General features: G+C 46.5%; 1 protein-coding gene across 1 annotated transcript in view; it reads right to left on the reverse strand.

Annotated features, from left to right (window-relative positions):
* Positions 1–357: 357 nt before the first annotated feature.
* Positions 358–16193, reverse strand: part of LOC140489287 (ras-related C3 botulinum toxin substrate 1-like) — a 78560-nt gene continuing 62724 nt past the window's right edge. Inside the window, exons 6-7 of the mRNA XM_072588673.1 lie at positions 4842–4975; positions 358–2646 (exon numbers count right to left, since the gene is read on the reverse strand). Of these exons, the coding sequence (XP_072444774.1) occupies positions 4845–4975 (131 nt within the window). The 3' untranslated portion in view covers positions 358–2646; positions 4842–4844. The remainder of the gene's footprint in view (positions 2647–4841; positions 4976–16193) is intronic.

The following is a 16193-nucleotide window of genomic DNA, read 5'->3' on the forward strand; positions in this document are numbered from 1 at the left end:
CATCCATGCTGACCAGAGGAAGTGGAAGAGGCTGGTACAATTATGACATTTAAAAAGGCATCTGGATAGGCATATGAATAGGAAGGGTTTAGGATGGATAGGGGCCAAATGCTGGCAAATGGGACTAGATTAGGTTAAGATATCTGGGGTGAGCATGGACAAGTTGGACTAAAGGGCCTGTTTCTGTGCTGTACATATATGACTCATTGTTCTAGTGAAGCATAGAAGGTTTTTATAACGTCAGAGATGCTATGCAAACGCAGATTGTTGTAATTGAGCAAGTGGAGAAACATGTTACGAGGAGAGGGGCAAAAGGACAAAACAGAAGATCAAAAATAAAAGCCAAACAGGTCATGCTTACAGATTGCAGATTTTATTTCCTTAGAAAAACTGAAATTTGTAGCAAATTCCTCAACTTCTGGTTACGTTGAGCCCACAAACTCTTGCATGAAGTCACTTTGCTTTTGAAACTTGCAGATCATGTTCTAATAAATCTGTCACCTGTATTAAAAAAAATGCAGTCTAGCAGGGTACCTACTGGAATTTTAAAATATATAGTGATTGTACATGAAGCACATAAAAGCTAATATTCCAGGAGGTGCAGGGGTTGTAGACCTGAAATGACAATTGGAGGACAACACAACTGAAGCATGGGGAACAGGCAAACTGCAGATGTGGGGGGGGGGGGGGGAAAAGGGGGGGCCGGCTTCAAGAAGTATTAATTGTTTTTGATACAAGACAGCCATTTTTTATTTGCAGGTGTATCAGGACAGGGAACCCCCAATACTAACCAACAGATCTTCCTTAGAGTCTTCAAGAAGTTAGAATACAATTTGGAATCCTGAGAAGTCCCAAGGGCAGTGACCCCCTGATGGGTGGAGTGGGGAAATATTAGTACAAAATTGGTCTCTAAGCTGGTGACTTTTTTTTTTTTAAAAAGAGAGGTGGTGGGCAAGGCATGATGGGAGCAACCAAGCGTGGCCCTCTCTGCAGTCAAGACGGGAACCACACAGTCAAAATGCCATCAACGACAAGTTAAATTGTTTACAGCTTTCTCCATGTAAGGCAGGGCCCTCCCTGTGATGGGAGAACAGACTCTCCCTCACCCCACTTAAAGGCAAATAAATATGGTGCTGAGAAAGGGGCACATTCACTTCCATCATCTCAGTGCCCTGCCCACCACACGGGTGTTCAAATCCACGTGGTGACCAGGTTTCGACTTGCTTGCACTTTGAAACACAAAGTCCTCCATCTACTGCTTCCTTTCCCCTCCCTCACTCCTTTTAATGCTCCCAAACCAAACCCCCTCCCCACCCCATCTCCTGAGGAGGGGAATCTACACTAGAGGGGAATTTAGGATACCTGGGCTCAACATGGATGAGTTGGACTGAAGATGGACTGCTGATCATCTCTATGACTAATCGCTCCAGTGAAGGATAGAAGCTTTTTGTAACAGAGACGCTGTGCAAATGCAGATTGTTGTAACTGTGGAACAGTAGAAACAGGTTAGGAGCAGAGATGCAGTCCTGGGGGTTAACAGGCGGGTAAAGGCGGAAAGGCTCAAGCCAGATTCTCCAGAGTTCAAAACATTTGCCCCCACAGCTCTTGGTATTGCAACCCCAACTCCCCACCATCACCCCCCAACTCAAGGAAGATGCTGGGATGACTTAGCTACAGAGTAAAGCCCATCTGATCTCCAAGCAAGTCTGCCCCAACCTCGTCCAACCCCCAGTGCCACCCCTACCTGAGCCAGCCTGAGAATGAACAGAAGGGGACCCTGTCCTGGAACACTGTACCTAACCCCATTCCCCACACAATGCTGACTGGCAGCCAGTAGTTGTACTCTCATTTCACGCAGATTTTGTTGTGGGGAAGTGAGTTACAGGTGTTATTTATAGTTATAGATGTAATAGTTTGCCAAAAAAAAAAAGAAGCAGCAATTCTGAATTTGAAATCCCTAAAATTTTCACTGGTGCCTCAGAGCTCTATATTTAACTAAGCTACAGCTAACAATGGGGGGCTGCTTGATGCTCGCTTTTGGTTCCAGCTGGTAACTACTCTTTCCTTACACAAATATTTTGACTTTCTGAACAACAAAAAAGATTTAGCTCAAGAGGAAAAGATATTACTCTGTTAAAAACGAGCAAAGTTCTATAGTCTGTCTCCTGGAGGTAAAGAGTTTTAAAATGCTTTGCATCTCAAGGAGTTAATCCAGGAATTGACGGCCTCTGCTCTGACAAGTGGATGTTCTGGGAGAAAATTAGGAGCGACTGGCTCAAATAGAAGCATAGGAAGGCTCAGGAAGAAAATATTTCCTCCCTCAAGAAGTTTTGAGGCAGATTTGAAGACATCAAACCGAATACCAATCATTGTGGGGGATTGCGATCGCCAGCCTGTTGGACGACAGGATTCCTAATCAATTAACGCTTACAACAGTAACATGCTTTTTTGGTCTTAATGCACAATTTACAAGGAAAACAATTAGCAAAAATATTTTTTCTTTAAAAACACGTAATTAAAACTGTAATGTTACATCCCCAAAATGTATGTTACAAGATTGCTTCACAATTCCAGGACACTCGGCTCGAACTCTAGCCTTTCAATACATTCTTTGGTTCGACTGGAGACAATGGGCCACTGCACAAACTGTAAAAGGAAAAAGACGTTAGAACCAAGAAAGTGTCATGTTAAACGTGGTCACAGAAATCCCAAAGGATCGCCGTTTTGCTGACTCATTAGAGACACACATGTTGGGCAGGGGGTTGAACCAGAGCATTACCACGCGCTCAGGTGAGATGCAAGGCCGGGAAGACTGGGACCTCCACAGTGATCTCAAGACGATGTGGGAATTGAACCCACACTGTTGGGGTCGCTCTGTGTCACAAGTCGGCCATCCAACCAATGTTGGGGGGGGGGGGGGGGGGGATCAGGGTCACAGAGCTAACAAATCAAAAAAAACGTGGATGGCGGTTTGCGAGGGCCGAGATAGAAGGGAAGTAGGAAGTGAACAATGATGGCGGTTTGATGAACTTCAGCTCAGAGGTAAAATGTTAATTTCGGAGCCACTTGGTTTAGCTTGAATGAGTAGAGGTAGAGAGGCCACAGACACACCACTTATTTGAAGGATTGCACAACAGGAGATAGAAAGTGTCTTGAAGTTAGAAGAATAACTTCAAAAGAAGGGTTACGTGGATTTAGCTTGCACTCCCTTGAATGCTCCAACTTCAGCCTCCAGTCCCAAGCCAATTTGCCCTGTACCAATCATTCAGAACTAGCTCCTTGATCTTAATCTTCTGAAACAACAGAGTCTATGCAGAAACCAAAAGATAAAATGCTGGAAAATCTCAGCAGGTCTGACAACATCTGTAAGGAGAGGAAAGAGCTGACGTTTCAAGTCTAACTTACCCTTTGTCAAAGCTAAAAAAAGGGGAGAAATAGGGAGGTTTTTATAGGAGGCTGAGAGAAGGTGAGTCATGGCTCCGGTAGCAATAAGAATATGATAATAACAGTGCATAGAGGGATTATAGGGAGATTAGGAGCTGTGAATGACCAAGCCTGAAACCAGTGCTGTGTCAAAATGTGGGGGGTGTGGTGAAGCAGAGGCAAAATGGAAAACAGGGGAGAAGGGTAGCAAAGGGGGAAGAGGAGAGAATAAGGTGATGAGAGAGTGGGGAGCGAGAGAAAGCAAGACAAAGGGTCACTTAAACTCGGAACATCAGCTTGTTTCTCTCCTTACAGATGCTGCCAGACCTGCTGAGATTTTCCAGCATTTTCTCTTTTGGTTTCAGATTCCAGCATCTGCAGTAATTTGCTTTTATCCAGAGTCTACTCCGAACATGGGTGTAGCGGGAGATTCCTACGTGGACAGTGGGAACACTTTATAGGGATGTCCCCAGAGCATCCTGAAGCAGTCATTTGTCCCTGCCAACTCATGCAAGACCCCGGCTTATGACCAAAGTGGAGAAGTCTTAATGAGCATGACACTTCAGCAGAAAGATGCTGAGAACAAGCAACAGATGAAGCCTAGGGTGCTGAAAGTACACAAACCTCCCAGCGACCCATCTCCACACATCCCTCCTGTGGTAGGAGCTGTAGATCACATAGTGGATCCAGCAGCCATTTTAGATCTCTTCCAATTGCAGTGGGCAAAAACTGTCCTTCATCCATAGGGAACGCTCGAGAAGATTATTCTCAAGTGTGGAAGATTGAAGTGTTTAAAAATGTTTAGATTAGATTAGATTAGATTAGATTATTTACAGTGTGGAAACAGGCCCTTCGGCCCAACAAGTCCACACCGCCCCGCCGAAGCACAACCCACCCATACCCCTACATTTACCCCTTACCTAACACTATGGGCAATTTAGCATGGCCAATTCACCTGACCTGCACATCTTTGGACTGTGGGAGGAAACCGGAGCACCCGGAGGAAACCCACACAGACACGGGGAGAATGTGCAAACTCCACACAGTCAGTCGCCTGAGGCGGGAATTGAACCCGGGTTTAAGCACATGGCGCAGAACAAAGAGAGAACCTGCTTCCTCCAGCGAGTGGTGGAAATCAACAGTGGACATTTTGACGGGAAGACAGTGGAAATGAGGAAAATACTTGGCCCTGTCCCCTGCAGATCATAAAAGTCAAAAGGCTTGAAGATGCTGCAGGCAATTAGGATGTTGAATGCTGATCTGGACCGGCTTTTGTTGGAAAAGACTAAATCAAGGGATATGGAGTAAAAGGATAGGATGAACAGCATCAGGGACCAGTCTGCTATGGAGGTGGTCCCAGGACCCAAGTAGCCCATTGCTAAATCCTATATATTTAATTCGAATGAGAAAACAAATACCTTTTACAGTAGCAGACATTTCTTCTTTTTCCTCTCCTCAGGAGCTGGGCATAGCACGGCACGAATGGCCTCATCGAACACAGTCTTTAGACCTCGCTGTGTGAGTGCTGAGCACTCAAGGTATCGCATTGATCCTTGATCAAAAACAAAAGATTTTATTTTAAAAATGTAAAATTCAGCAGACACATTGACATTACAGATGCCGTTAAGATTTGATCGGGGTATCGGAGATGACGAAGGACCTGGACAGAGCAGATGGGGGAGGAACCGTTCCAACTCGTGGGCAGACTGAGAACAAGGAGACAGGTTTCAGGTCATTGGCTAAAGCAGCTTTGGAGTCACAAGGAAATTCCATGTCTTGCGGTTTGTGGTTAGGACCTGGAATGGTTGCTGAGCACGTGAGATAGTGGCAGAAGCAAAAACAGAAAATGCTGGAGAAACTCAACATGTCAGGCAGCATCTTTGGAAGAGATGTTAATGTTAACACAACAAATGTTTCAGGGGCCAGTGATCCCATTCTGAAAAGTCAATGGACTCAAAACATTAACTGTGTCTCTCTGCTGTCAGACCTGCTGAGTTTTTCCCCACAATTTGATTTCCAACACACCCAGTTCCTTGGTTTGGAGAGGAGGCATGTTCTATTCAGGCATTCAAGAGGGAACTGGATTATTATCTGAAAAGGGAAGAATAAAAATGGCAGAAAAGCTAGGATCTCATTTAATGACAGAGCAGGCTCAATGGGCTGAATGGCCTGCTACTGCAGCTACATCTTATGGCTGGAAGACACTTATTTACACAAGGCTGGATTGACCATGGTAAATCTGGTGTTCAGGATTGGCGGCATGGTGGCACAGTGGTTAGCACTGCAGTCTCACAGCACCAGGGTCCCAAGTTCGATTCCAGTCTCGGGTGACTGTCTGTGTGGCGTTTGCACATTCTCCCTGTGTCTGCGTGGGTTTCCTCTGGGTGCTCCGGTTTCCTCCCACAGTCCAAAGATGCGTGGGTCAAGTGGATTAGCCAGGCTAAATTGCCCGTAGTGTTAGGTGCATTAGTCAGAGGGAAATGGGTCTGAGTGGGTTACTCTTTGGAGGGTCGGTGTGGACTTGTTGGGCTGAAGGGTCTGTTTCCAAACTAAGGGAATCAAATCTAATTTAAAATCGAATCGAATGTGCAGGCTAGGTGGGTTATAGAATCCTTACGGTGCAGAAACAGGCCCTTCGACCCAAGTCCACACTCACCCTCCGAAGAGAAACCGGCCCAGACTCATTCCCACACCTATTATCCCTAAATTTACCCCAGACTAATGCACCTCACCTACACATCTCTGAACACTATGGGGCAATTTAGCATGGCCAATTCACCTGACCTGCACATCTTTGGACTGTGGGAGGAAACCGGAGCACCCAGAGGAAACCCAGGCAGACACAGGGAGAATATGCACACTCCACACAGACAGTCACCAGAGGCTGAAATTGAACACTAACATTAACACCCCTCAGTGACAGTTGCATCTTCATGGTCCACTTCAACTACATGGTGGCAGTTTATTCCTGGTCACAGCAGCAGACAGGAAGTGAGTGACCCTTTGGTCATCAGGGCTGGGATATTGGAGGCACAAAATATCAAGATTCACGAGGAGTGAGCACACCAAAAATAAAAAAAAAAGGATAGGCCATTTGGTGTTCCTGTTATTCTGATGGCTCTTGGAAATAAGATACAAAGAAAGAGTGTGGGGGGTAAGGCCTTTTCATTCAGAATGTGAAAGCATCATTGGTAAAGCCAACAGTAACTGATCTATTACATATTGCTCTCAAGAGTATAGAACATAACGAAATTTTAAAATATTAAGAACAATTTATGATTTCAGTGGCAAGACGGACATATGATATGGTTTTTGCAAGGTTTGTAGCTCAGGTTGAGGTTTCGGGGTAGGTTTGCTCGCTGTAGCTGCAGGAAAGATATGCCAGAGAATTCCTAGAGGCCTGGCACTTCAACCACAACGCCATAAACATACGCACAGATCTAGATACCATCTATCAACCCCTTAGAAAATGAACAGGAAATGACATCACCACAAACCCCAGGAACCCCATCCAGGACAAACATATAAATAGAAAGCAGGAGACAACAGCTTCGCTTCACTTGGAGGTCGCCACTGATTATGTTATCTAGCCAGGTAACGAAACATCTGGATATCAAACCTACAGCTCAGCGAGCAAACCTACACCCTATATGATATGGTCTTGTTGGTGAATGGTCTCACGGCTGTAGTACTGAAAGAGAGCAGTCTGAATGATAACATTAAGTGGATGTGGTGGAGGCTGATACAATTGCAACATTTAAGAGGCATCTGGATGGGTATACGAATAGGAAGGGTTTGGAGGGATATGGGGCTGTGCTGGCAGGTGGGACTAGATTGGGTTGGGATATCTGGTTGGCATGGACGGGTTGGACCGAAGAGTCTGTTTCAATGCTTTACATCTCTGACTCTATTAAGCGGAGGTGGCCACAGAGAGGCACATTGGTGACTTATCGAAAAAACAACAAAATGGGCAGTAGGAAGAGGTGGAGAAAGTGAGGACTGAAGATGCTAGAGATCAGAGCTGAAAATGTGTTGCTGGAAAAGCGCAGTAGGTCAGGCAGCATCCAAGGAGCTGGAGAATCGACGTTTCGGGCATGAGCCCTTCTTCAGGAATGAGGAGGGTGTGCCAAGCAGGTTAAGATAAAAGATAGGGAGGAGGGACTTGGGGGAGGGACATTGGAAATTCGATAGGTGGTAGGAGGTTAAAGTGAGGGTGATAGGCCGGAGTGGGGGTGGGGGTGGAGAGGGGGTGGGAAGAGGTGGCTCATTTGGGAATAGAAGGAACCACGTGCTGAATGGACAGGGTGATCTCACTTTGCACTGAGCTGGAGGGATCAATTTTTGAAACTTCGTCGTGTGGATCGAACAGGGCAGGGAACGGTGCATGACAGTTAAAGTCCAGAAACAGTCCAACCAGAAGTAGAATGGGACAGAACCCTGGTTCAAAGCCCACACACAACCCAAGCACATTCACATGTTGCACTGAGTGAGGACATGGCATATTAAACCCATTCGGGAGCCAGTTTGCCACGTGCAGTCAGTCCTCCTCTTACCCTCCTCCAAAACAAAATATGATTTAAAGCTGTTGGCTCATGCTGGGATATGGTTACAGCAGCACCAACCTCCAAATGGCCTTCCTCCACATGTTAGCCTAGCTTTCAAATGTTGAGGTGTCACCAAGCACACAGAGAGACAGACCGAGAGACAGACCGAGAGACAGACCGAGAGACAGACCGAGAGACAGACCGAGAGACAGACCGAGAGACAGACCGAGAGACAGACCGAGAGACAGACCGAGAGACAGACCGAGAGACAGACCGAGAGACAGACCGAGAGACAGACCGAGAGACAGACCGAGAGACAGACCGAGAGACAGACCGAGAGACAGACCGAGAGACAGACCGAGAGACAGACCGAGAGACAGACCGAGAGACAGACCGAGAGACAGACCGAGAGACAGACCGAGAGACAGACCGAGAGACAGACCGAGAGACAGACCGAGAGACAGACCGAGAGACAGACCGAGAGACAGACCGAGAGACAGACCGAGAGACAGACCGAGAGACAGACCGAGAGACAGACCGAGAGACAGACCGAGAGACAGACCGAGAGACAGACCGAGAGACAGACCGAGAGACAGACCGAGAGACAGACCGAGAGACAGACCGAGAGACAGACCGAGAGACAGACCGAGAGACAGACCGAGAGACAGACCGAGAGACAGACCGAGAGACAGACCGAGAGACAGACCGAGAGACAGACCGAGAGACAGACCGAGAGACAGACCGAGAGACAGACCGAGAGACAGACCGAGAGACAGACCGAGAGACAGACCGAGAGACAGACGCACACAGAGAGGCAGAGACGCACACAGAGAGAGAGAGCGAGACACACAGACAGAGAGAGAGAGACACAGAGAGAGAGACACAGACAGACGGGTGATTCAAGACCAAAGAGCCTAATTCTACCCCTAGGCAGCATCTGCACACCAGCAACAACCCAACAGTATCAATGTATCAGGGTAATGGGCTCAAGGATCAACAGTGCTGAGCTGCCGATATATTGGAGCTCTTGTTGTGAATTGTGTGCATACTGTACTTACTGCCTGGCTGATAGCTACAATGCCACAGTACACAAAAAAAAGGGAAGCTGATGATTACAAGAGACTGAGCAAACACAGCCTAGACTTCCTGGTATTGAGAAGACTGACTAGCGATCCAACCGAAAATCATACCGGGTCTCGTGGGTAGTGCCAGGAGGAGAGTGTTTCCATTGGCTCAGAAGCGGAGGATGTGAGACCACAACCACAAAGACTGAGCCATTTAGGAGTTAGGAGGAGAAATACCTTCATCGAGGATGATTGTGGATCTTTGAGAGTTGTCTAAGCCAGTGACTGCAGATGCTCACTCCTCACAAAATTCAAAGTCAAGGTGAATAGATTTTCAAGAGCCAGAGGATTTCAGGGATAGTGCGAGATCAACATAGATGGTCAGCCACAATGTGGAATGGTAGAGAAAGAGCAAGAATCATAAAGGGTGGTGTGAGGAAAACACAGCAGGTCAGGCAGCATCCGAAGAGCAGGAAAGTTGACGTTTTGGGCATAAGCCCTTCATCAGAAAAGCGAAGGGGGAAGGAGACTGAGAGATAAATGGGGGGGGGCGTGGGAGAGGAGGGTAGGTGGGATGGTGATAGGGTGGTGAGCAAGGTGGAGCAGATAGTGGGAAGAAAGATTGGTAGGTCAAGAGGACAGTGCCAAGTTGAATCTGGGACGAGGTGGGGAGATATGGATTCTGGTGAAGTTAATGTTGATGCCATATGGTTGTAGGGTCCCAAGGTGGAAGGTGAGGCTTTCTTCCTCCAGTTGATAAGTGGCTTTGGTTGGCAGTGGAGAAGATTTGCATGCCCTGGGGGAGTGTGACAGAGAGTTGAAGTGGTTGGCCAATGATCCTCATTACCATTTGTTTCCAACATGAACTACAATGGTCTTTAGCCTCACATGTTTCAATGTGCAACAGGTTCCATTCCCATCCCCCACCCCACCCCCCACCCCCCACCACCCTTACCCCTCAGATTACTCCCAGGCAAACACTCATTTAAATACCCATCCTGGTTGTCAAATCACTCCGTGATCTCACCCCTCTATCTCCATTGTCCAGCTTCACAGCTCTCTCTAAAGAGCGCACAATTCCTCTCCATCTAGCCTCTTGTCCATTGCCAAAAATAAATCACTCCAATCTCAGAAGCTGTGCCTTTAGTGGTGGGTGCCAAGCCCTGGAATTCCATTCCTAAATCATTGCTATGCTGCCGCCCTTAAGACAGCTCGTGAAATCTCCTGGTCATTTGATTGGTTAGTTGGCTCAGTATTTGTTTGGTAACGTTCCTGTGAAGTTCAAATTCAACATAAAAAAGAAAAATCACACAACACCAGGTTATAGTCACCTGACAAAAGAGCAGCACTCCAAAAGCTAATGCTTCCAAGTAAATCTGTTGGACTATAACCTGCTGTTGTGTGATTTTTTTTCTTTGTACACCCCAGTCCAACACCAGCGTCTTCAAATCATTCAAATTCAATACTGCTACTGGGGTCTTGCTTATCCAGAATGGAGCCAACATCTTCAAACATTGTGGACAGTGCCATATGACAATGAGCCAGATGTGAACATTAAATCCACGTTCCCATTTCTTTTTTGAACATACTTCATGCTGTCAGCGTTAACAGATAGAGGTGTTCTGACTTAGTCATCAAGAAAAGCGTGTCAGAAATTAAACCTCCGTGGTCATGAAGTTCAAACCTTAAAATGAAATACAGAAACAGTTTTATTTAGGCAAAAGTGAGGACTGCAGATTAGAGAGTCGAGTGTGTGGTGCTGGAAAAGCACAGCAGGTCAGGCAGCATCCAAGGAGCAGGAGAATTGACGTTTCAGGCAAGAGCCCTTCATCAGAAACAAATATATTTAGAGAATTTGAAGCCCAAGGCTGTGGGATATCATGCGATGTCAATATGCAGCTTGCTGTTGTCAGCATTCAGCTCTGGAACCGTGTCCAGTTCTTGTCCGAGAGAGATGGCACACTGGAAATGACCCACTGAGATGGGAGGTCTGCCATCTGGACACACCTTGGGAAGGCAGAACCTCCAGAGGTAGGTTCTACTGCAATGCCAAATGCGATGCTGCCTGTTGTTGTCGTCGGTGGGGAGTTTGTCTTCAGCCAGTGGTGCACACCTTTGCCAAAGTTCAGGGACTTCACGGACTGTAGGGGTTCTCTGATAATTGGCCGAGAGGGGGCAATACCTCCGCCCTGTCCAACCCTCTCAGGATGTGCGGGTCTCTTACTCTGATCGCTAGCGAGTACAAGTCAAATCTGACCAGACATCAATTTGGTCTGAAGGGTATGTTTGGCGATATCCCGAGTATTATGTAGCCACATGTAAAGCTTGAATTGTTCCCCATCAGACCAGGTTCACAACAGAGGGTAGAAAGAGGAGATTAGACACCACAGAGATGTTTGACCACTGTCCCTTTGGATCAAAGCCACAATCCCTTATGTTCATGTACAGCTCACCTTCCCCCTCCCCCATAGCTAGTTTGCACAGGCGGTTCAATTGGAAAGCAGCAGCCAACAGGACTCTTAACACATCCCCAACCATTAACCAGTCAAGCTGAGGCAGGGAACAATTCCTACAGCATAGCTTGCATTTGGACTAAACGTAAAGTCACCATAATTTTACCAGGCCAGAGGGCTAAAGGAGGAGAAAGTGAGGACTACAGATGCTGGAGATCAGAGTCAAAACGTGTGGGTACTGGGAAAGCACAGCCGGTCAGGCACATCCGGGGAGCAGGAGAGTCGACGTTTCACGTTTAAGCTCTTCACCAGGAATGGGCTAGGGCTGCTCTCTAGTTAGCGAGAGCTCAAGGGAGAAGACTGGTGGCAGCTTAGCCGGAGGGTCACCATGACAACAGGTGAGGTGAGAGGTCAAGCAGGACAGTCCTTCATCGTAACCTCAGCTGGTGTGGGAATTGAACCCAGGACAGTGGCATCACTCTGCATTGTAAACCAGCTATCCAACCATCTAAGCTAACCGATCTAAGTACTGAGTACGGAAAGACAATACAGGTGGTTAAAATCAACAAGGTAAAAACAATGACTGCAGATGCTGAAAACCAAATACTGGATTAGTGGTGCTGGAAGAGCACAGCAGTTCAGGCAGCATCCAACGAGCAGCGAAATCAACGTTTCGGGCAAAAGCCCTTCCTGATGAAGGGCTTTTGCCCGAAACGTCGATTTCGCTGCTCGTTGGATGCTGCCTGAACTGCTGTGCTCTTCCAGCACCACTAATCCAATACAGGTGGTTAGTCCGCTCTCAAGCTCCCTTGCTGTTCACTCCATGCCACAGTCATGGCTTTTGGTAATACACTGGCTTCAGGACCACAGGGTTCTGGGCTTGAGTACCAGAACACAATGCTGTCCCTCGGGAGTGCAACATGGTCATGGGTGATGTTAAACCAATGCTCCATCTGCCTGTTCAGGTGGAGGAATGATCCAGACATTCTCCCCGGGATCTCAGCTCATATTTATTCCTCAAGTGACCAGCAGCCACTAAAAACAAACTATGGCCATTATTACACAGCGGGTTATAGGGTCATATAGCACGGAAACACCCTTCGGTCCAACCAGTCCATACCGAACATAATTCCAAACCAAACCAGTCCACCTGCCTTCTCCTGAGTAAGCCATATCCCTCCAAACTTTTCCTGTTCATGTATCTATCCAAATGTCTTGTAAATATTGTAATTGCACCCACACCCACCACTTCTTTAGGAAGTTCATTCCACACATGAACCACCCTCTGTAAAAGATTTGCCCCTCATGTCTTTTTTAAAATCTCTCTTTTCACCTTAAAAATGTGCCCCCTCATAGTCTTGAAATCCCCCAGCCTAGCAAAAAGACACCTACTATTAACTATCTATACTTCTCATTATTTTATAAACTTCTATCAGGTAACCACTCAACCTCCAATGCTCTACTGTAAAAGTCCCAGCCTTTCTGTATAACTCAAACCTTCCCTACCCGGCAACATCCTGGTAAATCACTTTTGAACCCTCTCCGACTTAATAATCTCCTCTCTATATTCCTAAATTACAACAGTGACTACACTTCAAAAGGCACTTAAGTGGATCTGAAGTATTTGACTTTATGTCATCCAGTGGTCACAAAAGGCTATATGAATGCAGGCTGTTTTTTTCTTAAAAAAAACACACTTTCTCTCAAGAAGGATTTAAATGGTCTTTTCCCTCAAATGTCCCCATATGAATCGTCTGCCGTTTCAGAGAACATATCCAAACCAGTTTAAGTGACTCAGCAATTTTTAATTCTCATCACCCTGACCAACGTCAGAATCTTAGCAATGCAAGAGGAAACTTAATCCAGGAAAAATCCCCAAGTACATATACATGGTGCAACCAACTGGGCAATTCCCTGGCCAAAAATAAAAACTTTACACTTTAGTCTTCTGTTAATCACTTCCCTGTTCCTGTTCTGGGATTTACAGATAATTCCACTGTTGCTATTACACTCTGATAGAAAGATTCCCTTGTTTGACTCTGAGCACCAGGGGTGGAGAGCGCTGGAGCACACCAGAATATTAAGGGTGGTACAGTGGTTACCACAACTGCTTCACGGCGCCAGGGACCCCAGTTCGATTCCAGCCTCAGGACACTGTCTGTGTGGAGTTTGCACATTCTCCCAGTGTCTGGGTGGGTTTCCTCTGGGTGCTCCGGTTTCCTCCCACAGTCCAAAGATGTGCAGGTTAGGTTGGGGATTGGCCGTGCTGAATTGCCCATAGTGTCCAGGGATGTGCAGGTTAGGTGGGTTAGCCATGGGAATTGTAGGGTTACAGGAATAGGGTAGAGGGCAAGTCCGGATGGGATGCTCTTTGGAGGGTCAGTACAGACCCAAATGGCATTCTATTGTAATAGTACCGATGCAAATTCTCCAAAAAGGAGAAGGAAGCTCACCTTTCATGTGTGTTCAGACTTTAAGTGGTTTTGGCATTGCAACCCTGCCTCAGCTCAGTGCATCTGCTGCTCAGTGAGAACAGGGAATGGGGTGAAAAGCCCAGGTTTTACAGTAGGGTTTCCCGACACTCGGGGTGGGAGGATGGGAATCAGGACCCTGAGTGGGGTCGCAAACTACAGGTTTTAGCATCAAGCTTAGAGACAGCAACGTGAAGCTCGGATCAAGTTTGAACATTTGCACAGACGTTGCTCCCTCTCCAACTGGCCCCTGGTAGCTTAGCTCTCAGTGGAGGGGTTGGAGAAATTTTCACACCACACAACGAGGTGGGGAAAGGTTTGGGATGCGCTCTCTAATGACCTTCGAACTCAAGAGTCTGGTGTACTTTCAGACACAAGGGTTACAAAGAGTTCCACAGAAGGTTCGATAAAAGGAGATACAAAAGCAGCTGAACAACGTATATACTTGAAGAATGACTGTTGCATGTCTCGCACTACGGAATGCTGAAATTTATATACACTGGGCTCATTTATCCTCCCAGTGATAGTATAAACTTAAGATTACTAGTTGTTCATAGACTGGAAGAATTGAAGAACAATAATAGCAATAATTCTATCTGGAATAAACTATTAAAGGGACAAGGACAAACTTACACAGGAACTGAAAGCAATTCGCCATGTTTGGGAAAGGGAGTTGATGTGACATGAATAAAATGGTTTTGACGTCTGCTTGGTAACGGACTGTTTTATTACCACAAAGACAACGGATTGCTCTGCAGAAGAATTGAAGGCGATAATCACAGGAACGCGGTGTTGTCAAATAGCCAATGCCAAATGTAACAAGGAACAGAGAAGCTGCTTCTGATAAAGTGGCAAGCTGCACACTTTGATGGTTTCAGAGGGGTAGTCAATAATCTGGATCGAGGAATCGAGAGAATCATCAATAATATCACATCCTGGGCCAGAAGGATCAAAATCTGTCTAAGAATCAACACCAGCACAATTCAACAGAACTTCAAAAACTAAACACTGCACAAGGATCGAACCCTGGACACTTCCAGACACACGCGCTGTTGGTTGAAGTCATAGCTAAATTTCCACCATTAATAGCCAAGTTGAGTTGTGAGGCTTAACTTGCTTACTTGAGGGTCTTATTTTGGTTACTACATACAATAAAGTTTAAACCTTTGTTTCAGTACTTAATTGTCTGAGATTTCTTAAGTTGCTGAATTAAAGGCAGCTTGTAGAATAATAGAATCCCTACAGGCGGCACTTTATGGGCAGCACAGTGGTTAGCACTGCTGCCTCACAGCGCCAGAGACCCGGGTTCAATTCCCGACTGTGTGGAGTTTGCACATTTTCCCCATGTCTGCGTGGGTTTCCTCTGGGTGCTCCAGTTTCCTCCCACAGTCCAAAGATGTGCAGGTCAGGTGAATTGGCCATGCTAAATTGCCCGTAGTGTTAGGTAAAAGGGGTAAATGTAGGGGAATGGGTGGATTGCACTTCGGCGGGTCAGTGTGGACTTGTTGGGCCGAAGGGCCTGTTTCCACACTAAGTAATGTAATCTAATGTATATAGTGTGGAAACAGGCCGTTCATCCCATTGAGTTCACACTAACCCTTCAAAGAGCATACCACCTAGACTTACCCATCTCTGTAACCTTGTATTTCCCACAGCCAATCCACCTCACCTGCACATCTTTGGACTCTGGGAAGAAACTGGAGCATTGGGAGGAAACCCGCGCAGACACGGGGAGAATATGCAGTGTTCGTACAGAATCACTTGAAAGTGGAATCAAACCTGGGTCCATGGCATTGAGAGAGAGCAGTGCTTGCCACTCAGCCACTGTTGCCACCACGTTGTGGTGACTTGCCAATATCCCCTATCCATTCACGAGATGAGGGTGTCGCTGACAGGGTCAGTAAACATTGCCCAAACCAATAGGACTTCACCACTGTCACATGTAGCCAAACCAGGTAAGAATGGCAAGATTTCCTTGCATTAAAAAAAGGTATCAGTAAACCAGTGTTGTGTTGCTTTTTGTACTAATACTACTGACATGGTCATTCGACTCTGATTTTATTCAAGATTGTTTCCCGAGTGAAAACTCACCCTCCGGCACCGCAAGATTTGAATCCACATTCTCAGAACATCAGGTGGGGTTTCTGGATTACTCAGTCTGTCCCATTACCACCACACCTCCCCCTCCCCATTGACCTATCCGTATGGTCTCCTGGGAGACGCAAAGGGGGCACATTT

The sequence above is a fragment of the Chiloscyllium punctatum genome, chromosome 18, assembly GCF_047496795.1.
Source record: "Chiloscyllium punctatum isolate Juve2018m chromosome 18, sChiPun1.3, whole genome shotgun sequence".
Taxonomy (NCBI): domain Eukaryota; kingdom Metazoa; phylum Chordata; class Chondrichthyes; order Orectolobiformes; family Hemiscylliidae; genus Chiloscyllium; species Chiloscyllium punctatum.